The sequence below is a fragment of the Oncorhynchus masou genome, chromosome 21 (genome assembly GCF_036934945.1).
Source record: "Oncorhynchus masou masou isolate Uvic2021 chromosome 21, UVic_Omas_1.1, whole genome shotgun sequence".
NCBI classification, from domain to species: domain Eukaryota; kingdom Metazoa; phylum Chordata; class Actinopteri; order Salmoniformes; family Salmonidae; genus Oncorhynchus; species Oncorhynchus masou.
Window position 1 is genome coordinate 7,835,156 of NC_088232.1, and position 26,318 is coordinate 7,861,473.

The window sequence follows — 26,318 nt, forward strand, 5'->3', positions numbered from 1 at the left end:
CTCTCATTGTCAACTGTGTTTATTTTCAGAACTTGAATAATGTGTCCCTGAACAAAGGGGGGGGGGGGGGTCAAAATCAAAAGTAACAGTCAGTATTTGGTGTGGCCACCAGCTGCATTAAGTACTGCAGTGCATTTCCTCCTCATGGACTAAACCAGATTTGCCAGTTCTTGCTGAGAGATGTAACCCCACTCTTCCACCAAGGCACCTGCAAGTTCCCAGACATTTCTGAGGGGAATGACCCTATCTCTCACCCTCCGATCCAACAGTTCCCATACGTGCTCAATGGGATTGAGATCTGCGTTCTTCGCTGGCCATGGCAGAACACTGACATTCCTGTCTTGCAGGAAATCACGCACAGAACAAGCAGTATGGCTGGTGGCATAGTTATGCTGGAGGGTCATGTCAGGATGAGCCTGCAGGAAGGGAACCACATGAGGGAGGTAGATGTCTTCCCTGTAACGCACAGCTTTGAGATTGCCTGCAATGACAACAAGCTCAGTCCGATGATGCTGTGACACACCGCCCCAGACCATGGCGGACCCTCCACCTCGATCGCGCTCCAGAGTACAGGCCTCGGTGTAACGCTCATTCCTTCGACGATAAATGCGAATCCGACCATCAACCCTGGTGAGACAACACCGCAATTCATCAGTGAAGAGCACTAGTTGCCAATCCTGTCCAGCAATGGTGGGTTTGTGCACATAGGCGACGTTACCGCCAGTGATGTCTGGTGAGGACATGACTTACAACAGGCCTACAAGCACTTAGTCCAGCCTCTCTCAGCCTATTTCAGACAGTCTACACACGTTCCTGGTGTATCCCAGGCAGTTGTTGTTGCCATCCTGTACCTGTCCCGCCGGTGTGATGTTCGGATGTACCGATCCTGTGCAGGTGTTGTTACACGTGGTCTGCTACTGTGCGGACGATCAGCTGTCTCACTGTTGGGGAGAGGCGTCTCACAGTACGGACATTGCAATTTATTTCCCTGGCAACATGTGCAGTCCTCATGCCTCCTTGCAGCATGCCTAAGGCAAGTTCACACAGATGAGCAGGGACCCTGTTTTTCAGAGTCAGTAGAAAGGCCTCTTCAATGTCCTAAATTTTCATAAACTTAGGCATTAAACTTCCTAAATTTTCACAACTGCCTTTTTAATGTCCTTGGTTTTCATAACCTTAAGTGCCTAAGCTGTTAGTGTCTTAACGACCTTTCCACAGGTGCATGTTCATTGTTTATGGTTCATTGAACAAGCATGGGAAACGGGGTTTAAACCCTTTACATTGAAGATGTGTGAAGTCTTTTTTTTAATTTTTTTTTTTACAAATTATCTTTGAAAGACAGGGTCCTGAAAAAGGGACGTTTCTTTCTTTGCTGAGTTTATATATCTCGATAAGTCACTTAATTATTATTACCTCATATCAGTCTCATTCTGAATGTCGCATAATTCTTGCATAATCAGCAAGAACCCTAACCTAATTGATGAATCAGCAATACACAAATTTCCTTAATTATTTATTTACTAACTAAATAATCACACAAATCCATAAACACGCACACGGTATAGGTTATTGATTACTAATATAATGCAATGAAAGCAGGTCCCTAGTGGACTAACAAAAGCATGTCCGTTTGGTTACACAATGGAAAGGGAGGGGTAGGTAAGGAGAGGGGGAGACAAAGAGAGTCAACTTATCATACATACATTTGGGAGCTCCAGTCACGGGAATATGAATACTTAGCAACCTAACAACCGCTCATTCGGATTAGAAATGCAATATATATTTACGCGTAGATGTCTTTGTCGTCTCTGTTGAAACCACTCGATCCGTCTATGGGGAGTGGTTTGATGTAAGTCTCTGGTTGTCCACCAGAGGTCACAATGTCCTTCTTTGTTGTAGGCTTCTTTGATCTTGGAGTGTTCGTCAGAATAGACACTTCAGACAAACCTACGGTAGTCAGAGGGATTGGTCGTACTGAGAGTTTAACGTCCTAGAACCACTTTTACATGCACAGGTGCAGACCTTGAATGTTCTGGTCTAGTCTTTACCTTCTTCACTCGTGTTGAGGGTTTCAGAACTTCTAACCATTTCGTAATGTGTAGCCACCGCTCCACGCTGTCTGGTCTTGTAGTTAACCATTCGTGACGCCCGGTTTATACTGTCCATCTGCTTGGTCTCTAATTGATTATTCAGGGTTCAGCTCGAGACCACTTTACACGCCAGCAGCAACCTGGCATGTTTTGGTCTGGTTCACAAAGTTTCTAACCATTTCAACATGTGGACCGCAGCCTCACGTTCTCTGGTCTGTATGTTAATTCTTAGCGAGTCCTTTTAAGCACTCTGGCCTTGGAGGTCATTCAGTCATGTTGAAAAGAACTCTGAGCTCACTTGGGCGTGGTTACTGACTGGGCACAAGTTCATAAAAAACAATTATCATTTAGAAGGCTAAAATCACATTGCTATCTTCACAAAAGTATTCTCATATTTAATCATATAATTTCTACAACATTTAGATGCTAACTTAATACATAGGACACGTACACTTTCAGAGTTACCGTTACCTTGATATAACATCCTTAATGACATCACAAAATAAACAATGTGACAGGTTTATTCTTGAAGTCCCCACTGACCATTTCCCACATTCTTTATGTTTGAAAAATTGTTCCAAAGTTCTTCTTTGGCCGTTAGACATTTTAGGCGGGCCACACTCTGTAACAAAGGGATTTCTTTCCCAATACTGCAGGCCAGAAAGAGAAAGTTCTCTCTAAATTTACGACTGGTTGTTAAGTCCCAACTCCTCCTCCCCCTCTCCTCTGTCACCTTTTATCCTCACCAAGGAGTCATGACAACGGTCAACTGTTTGGACCTTACATAGACAAGTGTGTGCCTTTCCAAATCATGTCCAATCAATTGAATTTACCACAGGTTGACTCCAATCAAGTTATAGAAACATGTCAACATCGATGAATTGAAACCTGATGCACCTGAGCTCAGTTTCGAGTATCATAGCAAAGGGTCTGAATACTTATGTAAATAAGGTACTTGTTTTTGTTTTTTATAAATGTGCAAACATTTCTAAAAACCTGTTTTTGCTTTGTCATTGAGAAAAAAATATTTGATCAATTTTAGAATAACGTTACGTTACAAAATCTGGATAAAGTCAAAGGGAATGAATACTTCCCGAATGCACTGTATAACTAATTTACCACCTGGAAACATGCAGTCTTTTCAACAGCTATTACACTAAAAGGGCATTATCAATTCCACAGTACTCTTCTAACCTCATAGTGGGAAAATATAAAAACACAGGAAAATCAGGCCATTTTAAAACTTAGGACAGAATAATATTTATTCTTCATAATTTAAAGTCCACAAGTACTTAACCTTTGTACAATTATCATGACAACAAACCCCCATGTAACTTTGTGTTTGCAGCAGGCTAATATATTCTCTAGTTTGAGGATAATAATAATAATTATAATAGAGCCCGAGTATCATGTGCCAACTGGTTGTGTATTACTCTCCGACAAAATGATAACACGCCGCCCTTAAAACAGAGTAGAACTGTGTCCCAAAAGCCACCCTATTCCTTATATAGTGCATTACTTTTGACCAGTCTTATGGGCCCTGGTCAAAGGTAGTGCACTATATAGGAGGTAAGGTACCATTTGGGACACAGGGTAGGTAGTTGTCCCTAACCACTAACACATGGTCAGATTTTTTCCCCTTGTCCCTACTGGTTCAAGTTCATTTGATCTGATCCTAGATCTGTGGTTTGGGGCAATATCTTACCTCGAATCAGATAGACAGTACTGTTGAGCATAGACATCAGGGGTGCGTTCAGCAGGGCACAGCGTTGTGGAACGTTCAGACATATGGTATGTAGAACAAACATGCCTCATTAACAAGTAGAATAAAGAATCATGTCAACTCTATTGATGCAATTTCTTTATGAAAATTTCCACAACGTATCCCTATTGAATGTGCCCCAGGATAGGTATCTGTGGGCTGGCTGCCGGTACAGGAGACCGAGGGTGCATCGCTCTGTGGGTGAGCTGAGCTTATTTTGACAGTGGTCCACACAGACCTGGTTCTGGAGAGCTGTGGCTCCCTGCTGTTTATTTTGTCCCAATCATCCAAGTCACATTCAATATCTATGCAGTATAGATATATGCAATATAGATAAACGGTGCTGTTTGGATCTCTGGAAACAGGTCTGGGTGTGAACACTGATCTGGATCAACAGTACAGTATGGAGGGATATGTGTCTGTGTCAAAGAGGCTGAAGGATATCTATACAATGTGTGTGCCAGTTTGTCATACCGCATCTGTGTGTGTTTCATGGTTATCAACAGAGCACGGTCCATCAGTCTGTCGGTGTGTGTGCGCTCGTCAGCCAGCCTGTCTGTCTATCGATAGAGGTAATCAGCTTGTATGTTGGCAGCGATCTCGGCCTCCCACTTGTCTCCGTTGTTGAGCAGTTTCTCTTTGTTGTAGAGCAGCTCCTCATGGGTCTCTGTGGAAAACTCAAAGTTGGGGCCCTGAGGGAGAGAGAGGTGAAAGAGACAGAGAGAGGGGGGGGGGGACACCACACCAAATAGTTTTACAGGTCCTTCACGCCAACCTCAGTCACAGGAATCTGAATGTCCAAACATCTACAGAGGAAGCTATGATAGAAGGGTAGAGGGGCACTCTTTAACCTGCATAGTGCACTGCCTTTTGTGAAATGTAGTGCACTCAGTAGGGAATAGGGTGCCATTTGGGACACCGACCACAGTAGAGGTGTAGAAGGTTCTGCTCACCTCCACGATGGCATCAACAGGACAGGCCTCCTGGCAGAAGCCACAGTAAATACATTTGGTCATGTCGATGTCGTAGCGCGTTGTCCTCCTGCTGCCGTCCGAACGGGGCTCTGCCTCAATGGTGATGGCCTATGCATTGGGGGGGGGGGGGGGGTAAATCATGTTTAGGGCAGTGACCCTTAAGGTGTTGTAGTATAGCAGACATAGGATTAGTCCCAAATGGCACCATATTCTGTAAATGGTGCACTTCTTTTGACCAGGGCCTATAGGGTGCACTATGTAGGGATCTGCGCAGCCATGAATGTATTTACATTGCAAAGTGCAGGTGTTTTAATGCCCTGGGAATGGTACGGATATGCAGATGTGAATAGTACAGTCGTGTAAACACTACAGGGTATGGTTGCTCCAGTTGGTCGTAACTCTACTCAGACGTAAAATGCATTTAACGCCGAACAAAGAAATCATACCTGTTGCACCACCTGGGCGTAAGCAGTCTATGAGCTGTCTAGTAAGGAGCAGGAGTATGGTGTTAATTTGAGACGATCTTCATCATGATACCGATTAGAAATGAATAGTCCTCCATCCTCCATAGCACGCTAAATGCTTCCGATCGGTGATAGATGAGCAAACGAATAAATGAGCTGTCAACACTTATTTGCTCAGCCCGAGACCAATTAACCAAATATACAGACGGAGATTCAGTGAAATAAAATCACATCGGACAAGTCACAGGCTTTTGGTCGGGAGTAAGCTACTACGAGAGTAAATAGAAAAATCATCAACTTGTTATAGGCTACATAACATGCTATCAAAATGGTCTGAGTGCTAAATAATAGATGAGTCGTCTAGACTAAAAGTTAGGTTTCCCACCTACAAATATCTTGGCATTTACATTTAATACGTATGACTGCATCCTGTATCAAAAGGCTGGCTGGTCCTCATTAAAGTACCGTAGACCACTTCACTATTCCTTGTTTGTTCACAAAGCTCTAACTACACACACTTCTGATTTACCTAACTTCGTTGTGAAAGTATCAAAACACGAGATACCAAACCAGTTCACTCAAGGTTCCTCTGGTCTCTCCACTGAATTAGGTTTTTATGCCCCCAATTTTTTGAATAACCTGCAGAACTGCATCTTGATTCCCCGGTGTCGCTAGGGCTAGGGCAGTTTAGGAGTCGAATGTTGAATTTGTTAAAAAGAGAATTGTATTTGTGTTGGACTTCAGGAAACAGCAGAGGGAACACCCCCTATCCACATCGATGGAACAGTAGTGGAGAGGGTAGTAAGTTTTAAGTTCCTCGGCATACACATCACAGACAAACTAAAATGGTCCACTCACACAGACAGCATCGTGAAGAAGGCGCAGCAGCGCCTCTTCAACCTCAGGAGGCTCAAGAAATTCGGCTTGTCACCAAAAACACTCACAAACTTCTACAGATGCACAATCGAGAGCATCCTGGTGGGCTGTATCACCGCCTGGTACGGCAACTGCTCCGCCCACAACCGTAAGGAGGCGAGGTCAGTACAGGTGCATCAAAGCTGGGACAGAGAGACTGAAAAACAGCTTATATCTCAAGGCCATCAGACTTAAACAGCAACCACTAACATTGAGTGGCTGCTGCCAACACACTGACTCAACTCCAGCCACTTCAATAATGGGAATTGATGGGAAAGGATGTAAAATATATCACTAGCCACTTTAAACAATGCTACCTAATATAATGTTTACATACCCTACATTATTCATCTCATATGTATATACTGTACTCTTATCTACTGCATCCTTATGTAATACATGTATCACTAGCCACTTTAACTATGCCACTTTGTTTACATACTCATCTCATATGTATATACTGTACTCGATACCATCTACTGTATCTTGCCTATGCTGCTCTGCACCATCACTCATTCATATCTTTATGTACATATTCTTTATCCCCTTACACTGTGTATAAGATATTAGTTTTGGAATTGTTCGTTAGATTACTTGTTGGTTATTACTGCATTGTCGGAACTGGAAGCACAAGCATTTCGCTACACTCGCATTAACATCTGCTAACCATGTGTATGTGACAAATAAAATTTGATTTGAATACTTATTTTACACCATAATTTGCAAATAAATTCTTTAAAAATCCTACAATGTGATTTTCTGGATTTTTTTTCTCATTTTGTCTGTCATAGTTGAAGTGTACCTATGATGAAAATTACAGGCCTCTCATCTTTTAAAGTGGGAGAACTTGCACAATTGGTGGCTGACTAAATACTTTTTTGCCCCACTGTATGTATGTATGTATGTATGTATGTATGTATGTATGTATGTATGTATGTATGTATACATACACACAGATACTTTTTTAGGGAATGTTCGTGTTGAATTTGTTGACCTCATGGCACTATTAAAAATGAGACCCGTGTTTCAATGGGTTCCCGATTAGATACAAGTAAAATATATATATATAATATTAATTCCCACAGTAATTCCTTATGGATCCATCCAGTCGTGGTTGACAAAGGTTAATGCATAGTGGTGGGTTATGCTAAAGGACAGACTGTTCTAGCTCTATGGAAGTGACATGGCTAGAGCCTAGTAACAGGTGCTGCCTCGCAACCATCATGCAGGGATACAAAACAATCCCTGCTAGGGGGAAATGCAGGTTTTAACTAATTAAACCACAAAGAATATGATCTACATGATCAGTCTCTGTGTGGAAAATAAGAAATGGTTGACGTGAACCTAACTCACGGCTAACATTTTTTAAAGAAAGCAATCCAATGTTATGTGTTGCCTAGACTTTACAGTAAATTACACTTAAGTCTAGAGAAAAAAAACAATGCGCTAATACTGCAGTTAGCCATGACAGCTTTTACAATAGAATGCTTGTGACCACACACATTTAAATATTGCACTTGGGGAAAAAAACTTCTTAAAGTAGCAATAGAATGAAACAAACAGGCATTCTATTTTTGTTCTATTATAGTGGCCACTATAGTAGACGTTGATCAAGTCCACATGGCTTCAAGTGTGCAAAAAACAACGTTCACCAAGTAAAAAATGTAATAATCCCCCCTAACTCGCAAGTGCTACTGTCAAGTTCAACACAACAAAAACAGTATCTTGGGCTACACTGCATATTGTACACTTTCTGCCTGTGGACATCTGTTCTACAATGTGCCAGCAGCAGAGCATGATACCCTTTGTTGGCATAATTGATCTCTTTCAGGCAGAGAGTACACCTGGCATAACCCTTTTAATCCACTGTATTGAAAAAGTGAGAAAGAGGGGAAGTGTGTGGTGTTCCTTCACCTCTATAGTGGCATCCAGCTTAAGCCAGGCCCAGGTACACATGATCCCTGGATCCACTTGTTTAAGAAGCAATGCCTCATTCACCTAATTATCTCATTCTGAAAACTAACTACAGACTATAGAGGGAAAACATTAGTTCACAGATAGCAGTTAGCTAGTTAACATTTCACACAGATTGCCAGGGTCCAGTAAGCAACTAAAACGTTATAACAGCATGGAGTCGTATACCAGTTAATACTATAGCGAATTGGTTAGGTTACTAATGTTAATAGCTGTCTGACTTTATTAGCAAGCAAATCTTCACACCATAAACTCAATTATTTGATCAGATAAGTTGGAAAATTTTGCTCAACATGTCTCTGGCTAGCTAACAAAGAATTTGATCCAGCTAGCAAGATACTTAACAAGCCACACCTTCTCCCTCACCTCAAACTTTCCAAATGCCAGTTGTTTTTCGGTTACAAATCATGAAGTACAGAAAGTTGAGAATGACACAAATATAAATTTTCACAAAGTCTGCTGCCTCAGTTTGTATGATGGCAATTTACATATACTCCAGAATGTTATGAAGCGTGGTCAGATGAATTGCAAAGTCTCTCTTTGTCTTGCAAATGAACTGAATCCCCCCAAAATATTTCCACTGCATTTCAGCCCTGCCACAAAAGGACCAGCTGACATCATGCTAGTGATTATCTCGTTAACACAGGTGTGAGTGTTGACGAGGACAAAGCTGGAGATCACTCTGTCATGCTGATTGAGTTTGAATAACAGACTGGACGCGTCAAAAGGAGAGTGGTGCTTGGAATCATTGTTCTTCCTCTGTCAAACATGGTTACCTGCAAGGAAACACGTGCCATCATCATTGCTTTGCACAAAAAGGGCTTCACAGGCAAGGATATTTCTGCCAGTAAGATTTCACCTAAATCAACCATTTATCGGATCATCAAGAATTTAAGGAGAGCGGTTCAATTGTTGTGAAGAAGGCCTCAGGGCGCCCAAGAATGTCCAACAAGCGCCAGGACCATCTCCTAAAGTTGATTCAGCTGCGGGATCGGGGCACCACCAGTACAGAGTTTGCTCAGGAATGGCAGCAAGCAGGTGAGAGTGCATCTGCATGCACAGTGAGGCAAAGACTTTTGGAGGATGGCCTGGTGTCAAGAAGGGCAGCAAAGAACCCACTTCTCTCCAGGAAAAACATCAGGGACAGACTGATATTCTGCAAAGGTACAGGGATTGGACTGCTGAGGACTGGGGTAAAGTCATTTTCTCTGATGAATCCCCTTTCCGATTGTTTGGGGCATCCGTAAAAAAAGCTTGTCCGGAGAAGACAAGGTGAGCGCTACCAGCAGTCCTGTGTCATGCCAACAGTAAAGCATCCTGAGACCATTCATGTGTGGGGTTGCTTCTCAGCCAAGGGAGTGGGCTCACTCGCAATTTTGCCTAAGAACACAGCCATGAATAAAGAATGGTACCAACACATCCTCCGAGAGCAACTTCTCCCAACCATCCAGGAACAGTTTGGTGATGAACAATGCCTTTTCCAGCATGATGGAGTAACTTGCCATAAGGCAAAAGTGATAACTAAGTGGCTCGGGGAACAAAACATAGATATTTTGGGTCCATGGGCTGGAAACTCCCCAGACCTTAATCCCATTGAGAATTTGTGGTCAATCCTCAAGAGGCAGGTGGACAAACAAAACCCTACAAATTCTGACAAACCCCAAGCATTGATTATGCAAGAATGGGCTGCCATCAGCCAGGATGTGGCCCAGAAGTTAATTGACAGCATGCCAGGGCAGATTGCAGAGGTCTTGAAAAATAAGTGTCAACCCTGAAAATATTGGCTCTTTGCATCAACTTCATGTAATTGTCAATAAAAGCCTTTGACACTTATGAAATGCTTGTAATTAAACTTCAGTATTCCATAGTAACATCTGACAAAAATATCTAAAGACACTGAAGCAGCAAACTTTGTGGAAATTAATATTTGTCATTCTAAAAACTTTTGGCCACAACTGTACACTTCATCACCTTCTCACCCCCGTCTCCGTGGTCAGGCTTCTCACCTAACATTACCTCTTCGTTATCGTTCAGGGGACGCGCTGCTGTAACTGGCAAGCTGCCTTTCCAGAGCATGTGCCGATACTGTAACTGACAAGTTGGTTATCTCTTCTCTCTTCAGTCATGTGCTGTGCTGCATTCTGTTACGTGAACGATTGGCTGAGCCTTGGATACAGACAGTATTGCTCCATAACGCACATCACCCGTTCGCTTACAGCCAGTAGTGATGCAGCCAGTAGTGATCCAAACTTTTCTCATCGTCTCTACACGAATCACGTAGGTCATCTATTATGGATTCAAAACGCTGAATTGTGCCGAAAGGTGACTCGATTGCATCCCTGATTATGAAGCATTAAATCTCATGAACTCACTTTGCTTACACGGGACTTAGCTACGACGAGTCTTTTTTTAGGTTGGTGCAACAGGTGGAAATTCTGATCACAAAGTCTGACGTAGCTACGCCTGACCTAGCATTTAAGACCACGTTTTTACACCCAACTGGTGCAACAGGTGTGTTTCTATGTACCTGGGCGGGGCAGATGGCTTCACACAGCTTGCAGGCGATGCAGCGTTCCTCTCCAGAGGGGTACCTGCGCAGGGCGTGCTCACCGCGGAAACGGGGAGACAGGGGCCCCTTCTCAAACGGGTAGTTTATGGTGGCCGGCTCTCTGAACAGGTAGCTCATGGTCATGCCCAATCCTGGCGGAGCAGGAAGTGATGTTATACACTGCATCGGCTGCATCCAAAATGGCACCGTACAAGTACAGAGTTCAGGTAAAGACTACTTTGTCAGTATGCAGCCTTTATGACAGTCCTTGCAAGGCTGGTCCCTGATCTTTTGGTGCCCTCTTGTCAACTCCTATGAAAGTTGTCATAGGAGTTTGCAAAATACCAACAAAAAAATCTGGGACCAGGTTATTCAGTGGCTGTGTCTGAAATGACACCCTATGGGCCCTGGTCAAAAGTAGTGGACTATATAGGGAATATAGCACCATTTCAGACATGGGGGTTGGTGTCACGAAGAGTCAGGAGTGAAACTGACCTCTGAAGAGCTCCGTCCATAGCAGAGTCTGAGCGGCTCTGTCTGTTATGGACTTCATGTCTGTGGGCAGATCCTGAGCATTCACATACTCTACAGAGAGAGGGACGGGAGGGAGAAAGAGGGGCGTAGAGAGAAAAAGAGTGAGATTAATGTTGAGTGCGTGTCTGAACATTCATACTAATCAAAGGCAAACAAAGTGCAGCTGTGTGGGGAATACAGTGGTCAGGTGTATTTGAGAGACACTGGGTGTGCTCATTTTGAATTTCCCGCTGCCCCGGATGGGTGGGGGATGTCCCTTGAGGACTAATGGAATGTGCAAATGCCGCCCACCTGGGGCACCCAGTGATGCAAAACTAATGTGCCTTGAGAGCCAGGGGAAGAGGCAGTACTTACTGAATCCCTCTCTCTGGGCCGACAGACTGATTGGACGCACAAGATTGTGTCCAGCCGCAATGGTGCCTATGAAAAAAAAAAAAAAAAAAGGAGTAAAATTATGACATAAGGCAGAGGATGGAATGGCGCTACCAGGGAAATGTTTTCACCACAAGAGGTCAACAATTAGCAAGTAGACTTCAATGACAACTAACAAATAATAGCATTGACTTGTCTTACAGTTTCACATTTAGCAGACACTCTTATCCAGAGCGACTTATAATTCAGTATCTTCATAGATAGTTGAGATGTGTTTTGGGTATCTGTAACCACTGTTACCCCAAATAACTGAGTAGAGACTAAATTTGAACTGTTGATGACCAATTTGACTTTCCTATCAATAAAGCAGGGCACCACATCATCAATATCCATCCAACTTTCCATCCCTCCCTCCCTCTTCAGGTGAGGTCTTACCTGGCCGGGACACAGAATATAGTACACGCAACGCTGCAGACATGCCTGTTAAATTCCAACGCCACAGGAAGAAAGAGGTAGAGAAAGAAACAGAAACATGTTATTATTAACCATGTGACACGGAACAGGTGCAATACAGGGTCTATGCACATAAATTGGCGAAAATATTTTTTTGTAAAGGGTCACTGATCTATTAAACCGACAATGAGAAATCTATTGCCAGATAATACAGTACATTCCACTCATTCAGAAAACCGGCATTGGTCTTACTTTGTTTGTCATGACATTTCTGGTCAAGAAATAGGTAGATAGCTAACTAAGTTCCATAGCTAACAGGTTCGTATTTGTGCTTGTTAAACAGGTTCGTATTTGTGCTTGTTAAGAAAATCGTTAATGTGTGATGATCATTATGACCCTTATGTCAGTGCTCAGCTGGTCCGTGTGATGACAGCATGCGATGCGAGAGAAGCTACTACACTGCTGAATATCTGTTGACAGCATAGGTTAGCCAGTACGTTATCTCGCTAGTTGAGGACATAAGTGTTCTAGCAAGACAGTTCTCCCCGAAATCAAAAGTCAACCGTCGACCCAGGTGACCCAGGCCCCGTGACATTATATATTGTAGCAAAATGTCTTACTCACAAAAAGCTAAATACCAAAACGTTATACACTATGACAAATGCTTGTTAGATAGGTATTAGCGAGCCGGCTAGCAACCGGTTAGCCATACCATCCTCAAGGACTTTTCCAATGACTGACGTTATGTCGCTTAGCTGTAAAAACAGCGGTCATACAAGCACCAAAAGTAGGTAGAAATATAAAATATATTATTGTAAAAAATATTTATTGTTGTAAAATATATTTAAAATCATTGCAAATAATGATGTCGTTGATAAAATAACTTGAAACTCACTGACCTGTCGCTATTTGGCCTTCTAAACCAGAACAGCGGACGAATTTGGAAGTGCAATCGGCGTGGGCAGGAAGTGCAAGAACGTTATGACAGAGATCTCGTGTTGAACGTCAAAAAGTCACCATGTTTGATGTGGCGAGTTCAAAAGTTTGAGAAAATGATTTTCTATCCTAAAATACAGTGCTACGTGAAATTACTAAATGCATCGTTGTTGTTTTGAATTGATTGTGCTCCATTCAGTATGTAGTAGTGATATTTTACAGAAACACACACACACACCAATGCTTGATACGGCATTTGCTAGCAAATGAAGCAGGATAGTATCTTTTAGCCACCAACTTTACATACAGTGGGGCAAAAAAGTATTTAGTCAGCCACCAATTGTGCAAGTTCTCCCGCTTAAAAAGATGAGAGAGGCCTGTAATTTTCATCATAGGTACACTTCAACTATGAGAGACAAAATGAGAAAAAAAATCCAGAAATTCACATTGTAGGATTTTTTAATGAATGCATTTGCAAATTATGGTGGAAAATAAGTATTTGGTCAATAACAAAAGTTTATCTTAATACTTTGTTATATACCCTTTGTTGGCAATGACAGAGGTCAAACGTTTTCTGTAAGTCTTCACAAGGTTTTCACACACTGTTGCTGGTATTTTGGCCCATTCCTCTATGCAGATCTCCTCTTGAGTAGTGATGTTTTGGGGCTGTTGCTGGGCAACACAGACTTTCAACTCCCTCCACACTTATAGCATTTTTGACACTGAACAAAACCTGATATAGGTCCATTTCAGCACCCCCTATAGGTCAATGGTAAAAAAGCACTCACCTGTATTGACATTTTGGGTCATGGCTTCCTCTGTGTTGCCCCAAAATTCCTTCAAATATTTGTATGTTATAACCTTTATGATTGCAACAATGATGAAAAACATCAACCTTTTACACTCAAATTTACACTAATGTAGCCATCTCATCATTAAATGACAATTTACATGACAGTTTTGTTATCCAATCATCATGATGCATTACACCTCATGGCACAACAAGCTGCTTAATACTGATATACAAATGTACTTAATTTTTTCAAACATACATTCCAGATGAAATCCTGCGATGGGTCATGTCCGGCTGCCCAACTACCGACCCGCTCGACCCCACCTCCTCCCTTTCCCCAGACCATCTCTGGAGACCTTCTTCCATTCCTCAATTCTCTCATCATCTAATCCCTGACCACTGACTTCAAGATAGCCAGAGTCGCTCCCCTCCTCAAGAAACCAACACTTGACCTCTCTAACATCAAACTATAGACTGGTATCCCTTCTTTCTTTTCAAAACACTTGAGCGTGCTGTCTATGACCAACTCTCTCATTATCTCTCAGAACATTATTTTTGAACCTTACCAGTCAGGCTTCAAGACGGGTCACTCACCCTAGATCGTTCTCTTCTGTGTCATGGAGGCTCTCCACACTGCCAAAATTGACTGTCTCTCCTCTGTTCTCATCCTCCAGGATCTATCTGCCGCCTTTGACACAGTGAACCATCGAACCCTCCTCTCCTGCTCTCACTACTGGTGTCCCCCAGGGCTTGGTTATAGGCCCTCTTCTCTCTATACACCAAGTCACTTGGCTCCGTCATATCCTCACGTGGTCTCTCCTATCATCGCTATGTTGACAACAGTCAATTACTTTTCTCTTTACCCCCTACTGACACCCAGGAGCTGACACGCATCTCTGCGTGCCTGGCAGACATCTCAGCTTGGATGTCGGCCCACCACCTCAAGCTCAACCTTGACAAGACTGAGTTGCTCTTCCTCCCAGGGAAGGCTTGCCCGCTACAAGACTTCTCCATCATGGTTGATAACTCCACTGTGTCCTCCTCCCAGAGTGCAAAGAACCTTGGTGTGACCCTGGAAAATTAAAACTAAAATTCCTGCAACTTTTGCAGAACACAGCAGCCTGATTGGTGTTCAACCTTTCCAAATTCTCCCATGTCGCCCCGCTCCTCCGCACACTCCACTGGCTTCCAGTCAAAGCTCGCATCCACTACAAGACTGTGGTGCTTGCCTACAGAGCAGCAAGGGGAACTGTCCCTCCCTACCTCCAGGCTATGCTCAAATCCTACACCCCAACCCGAGTTCTGACACCTCTGGTCTCCTGGCCCTCCCACCTCTACGGGAGGTCAGCTCCCACTCAGCCCAGTCAAAGCTCTTGTCTGTCCTTGTCTGTCCTGGCTTGTGGAACAAGCTTCATCTTCCGAAAACGTCTGAGACCCTCCCTCTTCAAAGACTGTCTTAAATAATCCCACAGCACCACCCACCCCACCCCTTGCCTTTTGTCGAATTGACACTGGCACCTGACTTGTTTTTCGTACTAGCATTGCTAGCGCTTTTTCTACTAACTACTTTATTTAGGAAAATGTACCTACAATGACTGAGAAAATGTGGTTGTCCCACCTAGCTATCTTAAGATAAATGTACTAACTGTAAGCTGCTCTGGATAACAGCGTAAATGTAAATGTTATTCAACGTTGTGTAAAATAATCATAAAGTGAAACATTTTTGAAATACCCACAGTCCTCGAAAAATGGAGCCACTTGGCAAGTTGTTGCAAGAACTTCAATTATGTTTAGAGAAATATGACTACAATTGAGTAAGTTAAACCACTACATTTTGTCTTTCTTTGGTTATCCTCATAAAGAAAGAACATATATTTCCACATTGTGAATTCAGGCTGAAACACAACAGAATGTGGAATAAGTCAAGGGTTATGAATACTTCCCGAAGCCACTGTATATCGAATGTGTGCAGCTAGCGTATTATTGTTCAGTGTTTCAAAACGTTGGGTGGTGATAAATACAGACAATTAAACTGTTCTTCACCTCCAATAACCTGTGGCGTTTTCTTTCCAAAAGCTACTGGCTTCTTCTTCGTGTGGCATATATTGCTGCCTTTCGCAGATCAGAAAGTGCATTGCACATTTTGTTCACAATAAAGGGAAAATGGAAATGGGGAAAATATAAATTGCATCAACATCCAACCCTAGATCTATACCTCTATCCCCAACAAACCCACAACCCCATCCCACTACTTTGGCCCTGACAGATCCTACACTAGGCCGTCAGTTTTCTCAACCCCCCTGTAATTCTACACTAAAATCTCTTGACACCCAAAATGTCTCTGCTGCTACTACCAATTCAATCTCCTGGGATTTCCTTTCAGACTGTGCAGTGCAATTAATGACCATCGTAATCAATGCCAAGAAGCCAGCCTTACTAAAGGACAAACTGTTCGGGTAACTGTGTACTGTCCTACTTCCTCACAGGGATCCTCTCAGGCTCCCTCACCCTTAGCCCACCATCCTCTACTTTCCTCACAGCCTCAGAGCTACTGGCTTCTACCAAATATCAAAGATAGTTTTGAAAACTCGACGGGAGGATGGCAAAAAAAAAAACTTCCTGTTGAAGGCTTTTCAGCTTCTTCCGTGGAGTTTACACGGTGCCGCCACCTAATGTACGTAGTGATCTGCACTTTTCTTCCAATGGGTGAGGCGGTTTAGCGACTGGCATTTATTGATAGAAAGGAACTGTTCGGATTGGCTCAAAAATATTGTATATTGAATCAATGGCAAACATGTAGGCAATTTTGGGGTATATCCTGAGTAGAGAGGACAGCTATAATCACATCTTGAATGGCAAACTCTGCTCACTTGCGGGCTGTAGGAATTTATAGGCTAATGCCGGCCCTGGTTGGTCTACTTTGTTGGAGGAGTAGGCAAGTAGTCAAAGTGTGTGTGTGTGCGTGTGTGCGTGCGTGCGTGCACTCCCGTGCACAACATCTGATGCCAAATTTACCTTACACAGTTTAGTCACAAAAGCCAATGGAAACTGGCATCTCAAAATGTTCAAGGAAAAAGGTGGGTAATTTAGTGTTTGGAAACGGTGTGATTAATATAGCACGCCATGCAATTTTAAACTTTGAGTCACTGTGCGCGGAATGGGAGAGAACTGGTTTTGGCAGTTTCGATTAAGAAATTATCACACACACACACACACACACACACACACACACACACACACACACACACACACACACACACACATGCATGAGCACACAGAGCCAGAGGGAAACGTCAGGAGGGAAGAGTGAGGCAGGACATGTTAGAGTTGTGTTTGTTAGGAACACACGTGGGAAAAGGAGAGAGAGAGCGAGGGACTGAATTAAAGCAGCTGAGTTTAAAGGAAAGCTTCTCATGAAAAGAGGGCTGGAGGAGAAGAGGATGAAGGGAAGAAAACACAGAGGAAGAGAATAGAACAGCGGTAAGAGAAATATACAGACAGATTTTTCCAGAAATCCTGGTGGGAGGTCTCTGGATTCCCTGCTTATTCCCTCCTGATTCCGGGAATATTCTATTCTAATATTCTGGGAATTTGGGCAAATGTACCGACATTTTGCAACCTCAAGTCTAATACATAGATCTTTAAAGAACTGTGAAGAAGCAGTGATTGAAATGCATTGACATTACACCGAGAGAGAGGACGTAGTAAGGTCAACAGGTTGTTGTGCGGCTTCAGTAGGGGCATATAGGACGTCTTGAGTGAATCCAAGCTGTGAATAGCCTCAGTTGACAAATCTAACTCAAGATCTCTGTAAAAATTATGCCATCAATGACCCGTGCGGACTTTGACACACACTGGTCACAGACAGGCGGACAGACAGGTCTAGAGACAGACAGGCAGACAGACACTGAGTGTATTATTACTGTAGAAATGTGGTTATGAAACAACTCTCTGTATGCCTCCAAAATGACACCGTATTCCTTATGTAGTGCACTACTCTTCACCAGAGCCCTATGGGCACGATATTTGGAATGGGCTCTGGTCAATAGTAGTGCACAATAAAGGGAAAAGAGTGCCATTTGGGACACATTTGATAAAAATCTCTCTGTATTCCTCTCTCTCTAGATGTCTGAGGCGGACAGTCACTCTGGAAGTATGTCTCTGATCCAGTCCATGCTGCGCAGACTGAGCACTGCAGAAGACACGGATCAACCTCCTAACATACACTCAAACACGCACCGTAACACACACCAACACCTCAGAACCTCAGTGGAAACAGACAGGGGATTCTATGTGACCCCTCAGGACCACAATAATGCAGAGCTCAAATTCAAAGGAAAGCTTGCTGCAGTGATTGAGGATGATGATGGTGATTGTGTTGATGATGACAAGGATCCACAATTGAAAGTTCCGACTGAAAGGGACAACGATCCGGAATCATCAGACAGGGATTCAGAAAGAGAAGAGGGGAATTCCGGTATTCCATTTTTGGATGCAGGATTGGAAAAACTGGGCAACGAGGAGGAGGTGGAAACCAGAGAAACCCCCTCTGTGATTCCCAGATGGGAGGGAAGGCAGTTGCCACTCTGTCCCCCTGGCCTGGATGCCAGACCCCCGCTTCCCCCCGTTCCCCCCAAGAGGAGGGCTAAACCACCGCTACACCCTACAGGGCCACCGCCCCCTCCACCAGCCCTCGACCCTAGCCGGAGTGCTCCTGTGTGGGGGGGAGTGGTAGGCGAGGGCCCAGGCTGTGAGCTGAGGCCTACAGGGCATGGGAGAGGGCCTGGAGGCCAGGAGGAGGATATGCTATTGTCCTCAGGGGATATGCTGTCAATATACTCAGCTGTCATCCTCAAGTCAGAACGCCGATTCTCACAGCCCATTCTGGATTTTACTCTGGGCTCTACAGCACAGAGGGGTGGAGGGGTGCAACAGTTGGAGACGACTGTGTCCATGGCAACACAGGACCCTTCCAAGCTGAGGGGAAAGGATATAGGGCGCCCCCCTAAATCCTCTGAGCCGGTGGGGATGGGGGTAATGGGGATACCCAAACCATTGGAATTGACCCCACCCAAGCCACTTTTACCAAAACCTCCACGCAAAAACAGATCTCTGGCCCAGGGACCTGAGGGGAGAGCCCAGGACAGCCCAGATGGAAGTGCCTCTTCTGGGTCTGAAACGAGAGACATCCCCCCTGGCTTCCAGTCTGTACCTCCAGGGACAGAGGGAGTCAGAGAACCACCAGATCCTAGCAAACACATCGCAGATGGGAGCGAGAGCTCCAGAACCCCTGCAGAGATTCGGAGTAACACGGAGGAGCGAGGTTTGTTAGAGGGGGGGAGGAATTTAGAAGGCACACCGGAAGTTGTGGTTCAGGACACTGCAACATGGGGTGGTGGGGGTGTGCTTGGGTCGAAACACCTGAATATGAAGAAAATGAAGGGAGGAAAGCTGAAGAAATTTACCAAGAAGATGATGAGCAGATGGAAGGAGAGTCGAGAGGAGAAGGAAGGAAATGGAGAGACTCAGGATGACGACGGAGAAAAAGAGGTGGAGAGCAAAATGCCGTTAGTGAGTCTTTCTTGCTCATTAATGTGACGAAATTACATTCGTATTCTTTCTTTTACTCCAATGAACTATTGAACATTAAATAATGAGTCAACTTTTGCATAATTTCCCTCTTACAGTTATGTTATAACAGGTGAACCTCAATCAAGATCGACATCCAGTCAAACTATCTAACATTGATTAAGAATGAAGTCGCCCTCTTCTTGTAGGGTGATCGTGGTGTGATTTTTTTTTGTTGACAGGTGCATCTCCATCAAGATCGACATTCAGTCAGGTTGCATGCTAAAATGTCCATTATAGAGGAAGAGGGGGGGAAAGAGGAGGAGGAGGAGAAGAGGAGTGGTGAGGCTACACAGGAGTCGCCAACGATGGACCGGCCCAGCCAAGCTGAGACGGAGAGGAAGCCTGTGGGACACCATGCAAGTTTTCAGAGGTGAGAGACAGAATGAGAGGAAGCAAGATGAGGAGAGAGAGAGAGAGAGAGAGACAGAGAGACAGAGAGAGAGAGAGACGTTTTCAGTGGTGATGGAAAGTGAGTCTTGGGGAGTTTCAATCCACCACACCCTCTCTTTTTCCTTGACTCTACTTAAGAGGCACTAGATACTGTTCTTGCAGAGCACACACATTTCTTGGACTCTGTGTGTGTGTGTGTGTTTTGTTGACGAAGTTACAGTAACTCAGACACTACTTCCCCATAGCTGTCATGACTTCCTAAGTGCCCTGAAGTCACCACACGCACGCACACACACATTCTGTGCTCCGAGCCGTTAGTCTAGTTATGCCCCCCCTCCCCCATCGCTTTGTTGCTATTTTCACAAGTATGTGGTGAATTTTCCCACACAACGACATAGGTGACGCGTTCACCTTGACAGGCCTGCTCAATCTCATGGACTAAAGAAGAAATAAAACAACATTATTTTGGAACCATTCTTACTGTGTGGGTGATGCATTCATTGCATACAGTGCATCTCTGTTCTTGTCAATATCAGACTTGTTTTTCAACTTACCGTAGAGTCAAATCACAATAGCCATCGTCATAATTGTACATTACAGTGTGCATCCCTTTCCATGACATAGACTGAGCGGGTGAAAGCTATGATCCCTTATTGATGGCACTTGTTAAATCCATTTCAATCAGTGTAGATGAAGGAGAGGACAGGTTAAAGACGGATTTTCATGAGACATGGATTGTGTGTGTGTGCGCCATTCAGAGTGTGAATGGGCAAGGCAAAAGAAAAAAAAAAGTGCCCTTGAACGGGTTATGGTAGTAGGTGCCAGGCGCACCGGTTTGAGTGTGTCAAGAACTGCAACGCTACCGGGTTTTTCACGCTCAACAGTTTTCCTGTGTGTATCAAGAATGGTCCACCACCCAAAGGACATCCAGCCAACTTGACACAACTGTGGGAAGCATTGGAGTCAACATCCCTTGTGGAACGCTTTCGACACCTTGTAGAGTCCACGCCCTGACGAATTGAGGCTGTTCTGAGGGCAAAAGGGGGTGCAACTCAATATTAGGAAGGTGTTCCTAATGTCTTGTACACTCAGTGTATATCATACGTTATGTTTATACAATACAAATTTACATTTTTATTCCGTAGTTGTAAAAATGAGAATATGCGTTTTACCAAATGGTTAAGTGATGATCAATTAAGAGCAGTTGGATTAAGTAATAGAACAAAGTATTTTAACAAATGAGGACAGAATCATATGAAAAGTAATGTGAACATTGCATTTACTTTATATGAACATGTATTGTATTGTCAAACATGCATTTCTAGATTAAACACTGATTAAGTTTGGTGAAAAGTGACGGTGGGATTTTGTGTGTTGTACTTTGTCAATTGAAAATGTGCTTAAAGTTTTGAAACAACTGCCTTTTAGATGATATGTTTTGGGTTTTGTACTAACTAGAGTTGTCAAAATGTACCACATACTTGTGAAAATTATTATTATATATATTTGTTTAAGGAAATGTGACCACTGCTTTCATCAACCCATGGCAGATGACATAATATCTATTTTGTTTCACAAATGGCACCCTATTCCCTATATAGTGCACTAATTGGTCAAATGTAGTGCACTTTATAGGGAATATGGTGTATAGTGCACTACGTTTTATCAGAGCCCTGTTCAAATGTAGTGCACTATATAGGGAATAGGGTGCCAATTTGTGACAAAACCATTAACCTCAATGTTTTTCCCCCTCTATTTTACAGCTCCTTCAGCTCTTTCAAGTTCAACTTCAGTTCCATCAGCTTGGTGGACGAGATTCTAACAGGAGATGAGTGGTCACCATTCCTGTCTATAAAGGACAGTCCAGCCCCCTCGCCGTCTGTTTACCAATCAGAAGCTGCTAGCCAACACGATTATGATGAAGGCGACCAATTAAAGACTGGACCAGAGTTGCGCCTTCCCAACGACGTTCAACATAACCACGAGGACATAGGCTTTTCTTTATACGAGGCTGTCAGCTTCAGCCAATCAAGTCCGAATGAGATTGTGGACAACCAATCGGACAACAGACAACAGGAAGTAGACAACAACAATGACACAGGAGCTGACGCCATTGCTGTCATCAAACCGAAGATAATATTGGAAAATGATGCAATGGAGGAGAGTGAGTTGGACTACTCCAGACCCATATCTAAGGACATCCATGACACTGTTGAATTATGCAAGTCCCCCATAAGGACCCAATCAAAGGACCTTCTTGACTTCCTCTGTGTTGAGGTGAGCCACAATGCTGGATTGTGGGTATTGTAGTCATTTAAAGTGCTGTTGTAGCCCCCCCCCCACGCAGGTTTTTGCTTCAACCCCAGTTGTAAAACTAACCTGATTCATCTTATCAGACAGCTAATTATTAAAATCAGGTGCTCTAGATTAGGGTTGAACACCTATGGGACAGTAGCTCTGCAGGAACAGGGTTACTGCAAAATCTCGTTCTCTTGTTCTTATTCTCACTGTCTCGCTCTCTCTCTCTCACTCTCTCTCTCTCTCTCTCTCTCACTCACTCACTCACTCACTCACTCACTCACTCACTCACTCACTCACTCACTCACTCACTCACTCACTCACTCACTCACTCACTCACTCACAACTCACTCACTCACTCACTCACTCACTCACTCACTCACTCACTCACTCACTCTCTCTTTCTCAGTCACTTGGAGTTCTGGACAGTTCTGCTCAGAAACATAAAATTTGTCTGAGCAAAAAGAGAAAGCACAGACTTCCGGGGCTAAAGAAGACAAGTAAGAGTGAATGGCTGGAAAACTAGATGAAATAATCAATAAAAATAGATGGGATGAAAGGAGTTGGACAAAAGCTGAGACACTGAAATATTCATTTTTTTTCTGCTGTTCTCTCTCTTTTCAGAAACGGAAACAAACAACTTCAATGTAAGATGCACTGCATTCAAAGCCCCTGAAATCAAATTCCTCAAACCCTCTCCTCCTTCCACACTCTCCCCCACATCACTCCCTTCTTCCTCCTCTCCTTCCTCCTCCCTCTCTTCCTCCTCTTCCTGCTCCTCTCCCTCCTATGTCTTTCCGTCCTCTTTCTACAACGTCCCTCCGTCCGCTGAAAAACAGGACCCTGTGACATCACCGACACAGGACAACCTCTCTGTTAAGGTCAGAGTTCATTTGACCCCATAAACATTGGCAACATTTTCAAACACTGCATATGAACATGATGTGTCTCTGAAGTGTGTCTGAAATGGCACCTTACTCCCTAGTGCACTATAGGAATAGGATGTCATTTCAAACAGACTGTAGCTTATTACTGAATGTAATAATGTATATTAGCATCACTAACCCGGTTTCCATCCAACCTTGTTATGTGAGTAAAGTGCATGTCAGATAAAACATGTCAGGACAGGCCTGATGGAAACAACACATTTGACGGTAAACTTTCCAACTGTCGACAAAACAAAATCTTTCTGGAATCTTTCTGTGTCGGTAAAATTAATTATGCGTGAAATGGCGGTGGAAACACCTTTTATGCGCAGATATTGATGTAATAACCATCATATCGAAGTCAACTTGGATTCAGGTGATATGTTGTGTGCTCGTCCCACTACGACTCAGGAGAGCATGCGGTTTATTAGGCTACAGGAGAAATAAGTTATGATGAGCTTTACAGAGTGGCGAAAGTGCACAGTGACGAGCTTGATCCTGGTTTGACAAATAAAAATAATTGCGCTCTTTTTTTCCCATAATATGTCATCACGCTCAGCTTCTTTTTTTATCACAAAAGGTACATTTGAAGGAAACACATCTCTGGTGGGAAAATGCGCAAATTGTTTTTAAATGCAGATTTTTTGAATATTCACATGAAAATCTGTCGCCAATTGGATGGAAACCTAGATATTAGCAGAGACCACTTCAGTACTCCAAATATTTCAAAATGATTCTCTCTCTTTCTCTCTCCCCCTCTCTCTCTCTCAGACTACTGAAAGCAGCAGAAAGCCAGATTCAAGTCCCAAGCCGCCTCTGTTCAAATTCATGACAGTCCTGAAAGACAAAACCAAGAGGAAGCTTAAAAACTAGGTCTTGGTGATCCAATAGTAACCCATAGCTCCTTTTCATAGCCCCTACCTCTAAGCCCTAGCCACTACCTCTTTAGTGTTTACAGTTTGAGGTGTGTAAGCGATAACACCGCAGATGCACACAGTAATGAAGCATGTATGCCTATCTTTGATCAAATGATTATCTTGCTATATTGAGTGTGTTACCAACACTTTTAGTCACTAATAGATTTTCTCTAACATCAGTGTTATCTGAATGAGATTCTGTAAGATCTGAATAAATGTTGTTTTTATTTTGTATTACCCTTTTTCTCCCCAATTTTGTGGTATCCAATTGGAAGTTGCAGTCTTGTCTCATCGCAGCAACTCCCATATGGACTCGGTAGAGGAGAAGATCAAGAGCCGTGCATCCTCTGAAACACAACCCCATCAAGCCGCACTGCTTCTTGACCCAATGCCCACTTAACCCGGTGTGTTTCCTCTGGTTTTGAACTTTTGCCTGTCCACGACCTTTCTCTTGCACCTTAAACTCCAACCATCTGCCTCCTGCTTCTGCATTTGGGTCTCGCCTTGTGTCATGATAATGCAAAGCAAAAAAATAAGGAACATTTGCACAATGTATTCTGAAAAATAACCTTACCAGAGTGTGGACTAGGTTGCTTCTCCCCTTTTCATTCTCCCTCTCCCTCACACATTAGGTACTCCCCTCTTTTATAGCAAATGTATTCTCACCTCCTCCCTGCAATTCCCTGTAAAATGTTTTTAATACATCTACAGTAATAGTGGAATGATAGTGTTTCACAATATTTATTTATTGTGGCACATAAAATTGCATTTTAATGGTGCACCCTTCTTATTGGTCAACAAAAGACGGACACCTGGTTCTTGTTTTCAAATTGACAGGGGACAGAACATCTATTGTTGTCAAATGGGCCGTGCGCTAAACGCTTGTGCCACAGCTGATTGTGTCGGAGGCTGTGGCACGTACAATCCGTTAGTGCGCGGAGCCACTCAAATTACCTCGAGCAACTCGCCCCTCCTTTGGCTCAATCCGAAGTGATTTGTTTAACAATCAGATAAAACATCATGACTGGTTGTGTTCATGGCTACATTAAAAGGTAATACATTTGTGTAGTTAATTAGATGTCTGAACTATACATCTATGGAACGCCGTTTGGGTCTTTACGTGTCAATTAAAGATACACATCAAATAACACAATTATATTTGAATGCTGTGTGTGATGAAGCCAAGCGCCACCACTATCAGTATCACTGTCAAAGCTGTACAAAAAAAGTCAGCAGACGAGCACACACTGGCCACGAACGATGTGTTTACAGTACCGCGATGGTAATAAGGCATTATTTGTTTGACCGCAACTTCTGGGGTAGCTTGCTAGCACCAATACAACCAGTCCGAAAACAATGACCAGTATAAACTGCAGTCATTTTCATCATCCTTAACAATGACTTAGGAATCCTTGTGAGTAAGTATTAGCTACGTAGCCACTTGTTGTTCGCCTATTGAAATTGAACTTTAGTTCATGGAAATAAATGGCTAGCCAGCTGCCAAACCTTGTTGCCCAAAGCTAACGTTATAAGCAGCCAGCTAGCTTCACCTGGCTAGTGACGCTCGACTGGGGTATTAATGTGTTGTGAAGTTAGCCACAATAAGGATTAGACACAATAGCGGAATTTGCGGTTTGTCTTCAAAAAGAAAAGTACCTCTTTGAAAGTGATGCAGAAGGTTATTAAATTTGGTGGAATTATGCCATGTTTAGACTTGATAATGTTAAACAAGGTTGGAATGTGAAGCAATGAAATGGGTTACCAGTCTTCTGTGACACCCACAGAACACAACTGTGAAGAGTTTACGTAAATATTAGTGTTGTATCTCTTATCGCGGGATGTTGGCTGTGTGAAATCACCTCCCTAGTCAGCCTATTGTGTGTATTGACATTCAAATTGCACTGTACAGCTTTACCTAAGGATTGGGGATCAATGAAATGGGGTATCAGTCTACTCAATACACAAGATATCCTCAGAGTTATCAGACTCTAAAACATCCACACAATATTGTTTTTCCTCGGGAATGGTGTTCAATCACATGGGTTGAAAATAAATGTGACTCAATTCACAGTTGTTTCAGAGTCCCACAATAAGTGCTATGACGCTAATGTTTCTCTGGGAGTCTGGACTGATACCCCATGTCATTGATCCACAATCCATAGGTAAGGCTTTGCAGTGAAATCAGTATGCCCCCAATGCAATTCTAAAGTCTAATACATTCTGTGTAATTTCAACAGCTTTTTGTCAAATTAACAAATTATTGTCTTTTGTTGATTTTATATAACAACATTTCAAACGTATTTAGCATGATCTATTAAATTATGGAATAATTATATTTGTA

At 43.2% G+C, this 26,318-nt stretch overlaps 2 protein-coding genes and 1 long non-coding RNA gene across 3 annotated transcripts; 2 read left to right on the forward strand and 1 right to left on the reverse strand.

Moving 5' to 3' along the window:
• Window positions 1-3,322: 3,322 nt before the first annotated feature.
• LOC135507756 (NADH dehydrogenase [ubiquinone] iron-sulfur protein 8, mitochondrial-like) lies at window positions 3,323-13,042 on the reverse strand. Its single transcript, XM_064927382.1, has 7 exons — window positions 12,986-13,042; window positions 12,069-12,113; window positions 11,616-11,681; window positions 11,223-11,312; window positions 10,707-10,879; window positions 4,806-4,934; window positions 3,323-4,544 (listed from the first exon to the last, which is right to left on the reverse strand). The coding sequence occupies exons 2-7, from the start codon at window positions 12,109-12,111 to the stop codon at window positions 4,413-4,415; spliced, it is 633 nt and encodes a 210-aa protein (XP_064783454.1). The 5' UTR covers window positions 12,112-12,113; window positions 12,986-13,042; the 3' UTR covers window positions 3,323-4,412.
• A 4,064-nt stretch (window positions 13,043-17,106) lies between these two features.
• LOC135508572 (uncharacterized) lies at window positions 17,107-22,146 on the forward strand. The gene is made up of 4 exons (XM_064928847.1): window positions 17,107-17,295; window positions 17,941-19,386; window positions 19,626-19,816; window positions 21,600-22,146. The coding sequence occupies exons 2-4, from the start codon at window positions 17,941-17,943 to the stop codon at window positions 22,144-22,146; spliced, it is 2,184 nt and encodes a 727-aa protein (XP_064784919.1). The 5' UTR covers window positions 17,107-17,295.
• A 412-nt stretch (window positions 22,147-22,558) lies between these two features.
• LOC135507318 (uncharacterized) lies at window positions 22,559-24,116 on the forward strand. The gene is made up of 3 exons (XR_010450643.1): window positions 22,559-22,634; window positions 22,759-23,015; window positions 23,832-24,116. It is a non-coding gene; the product is annotated as an uncharacterized LOC135507318 (long non-coding RNA).
• The last annotated feature ends 2,202 nt before the right edge of the window (window positions 24,117-26,318 follow it).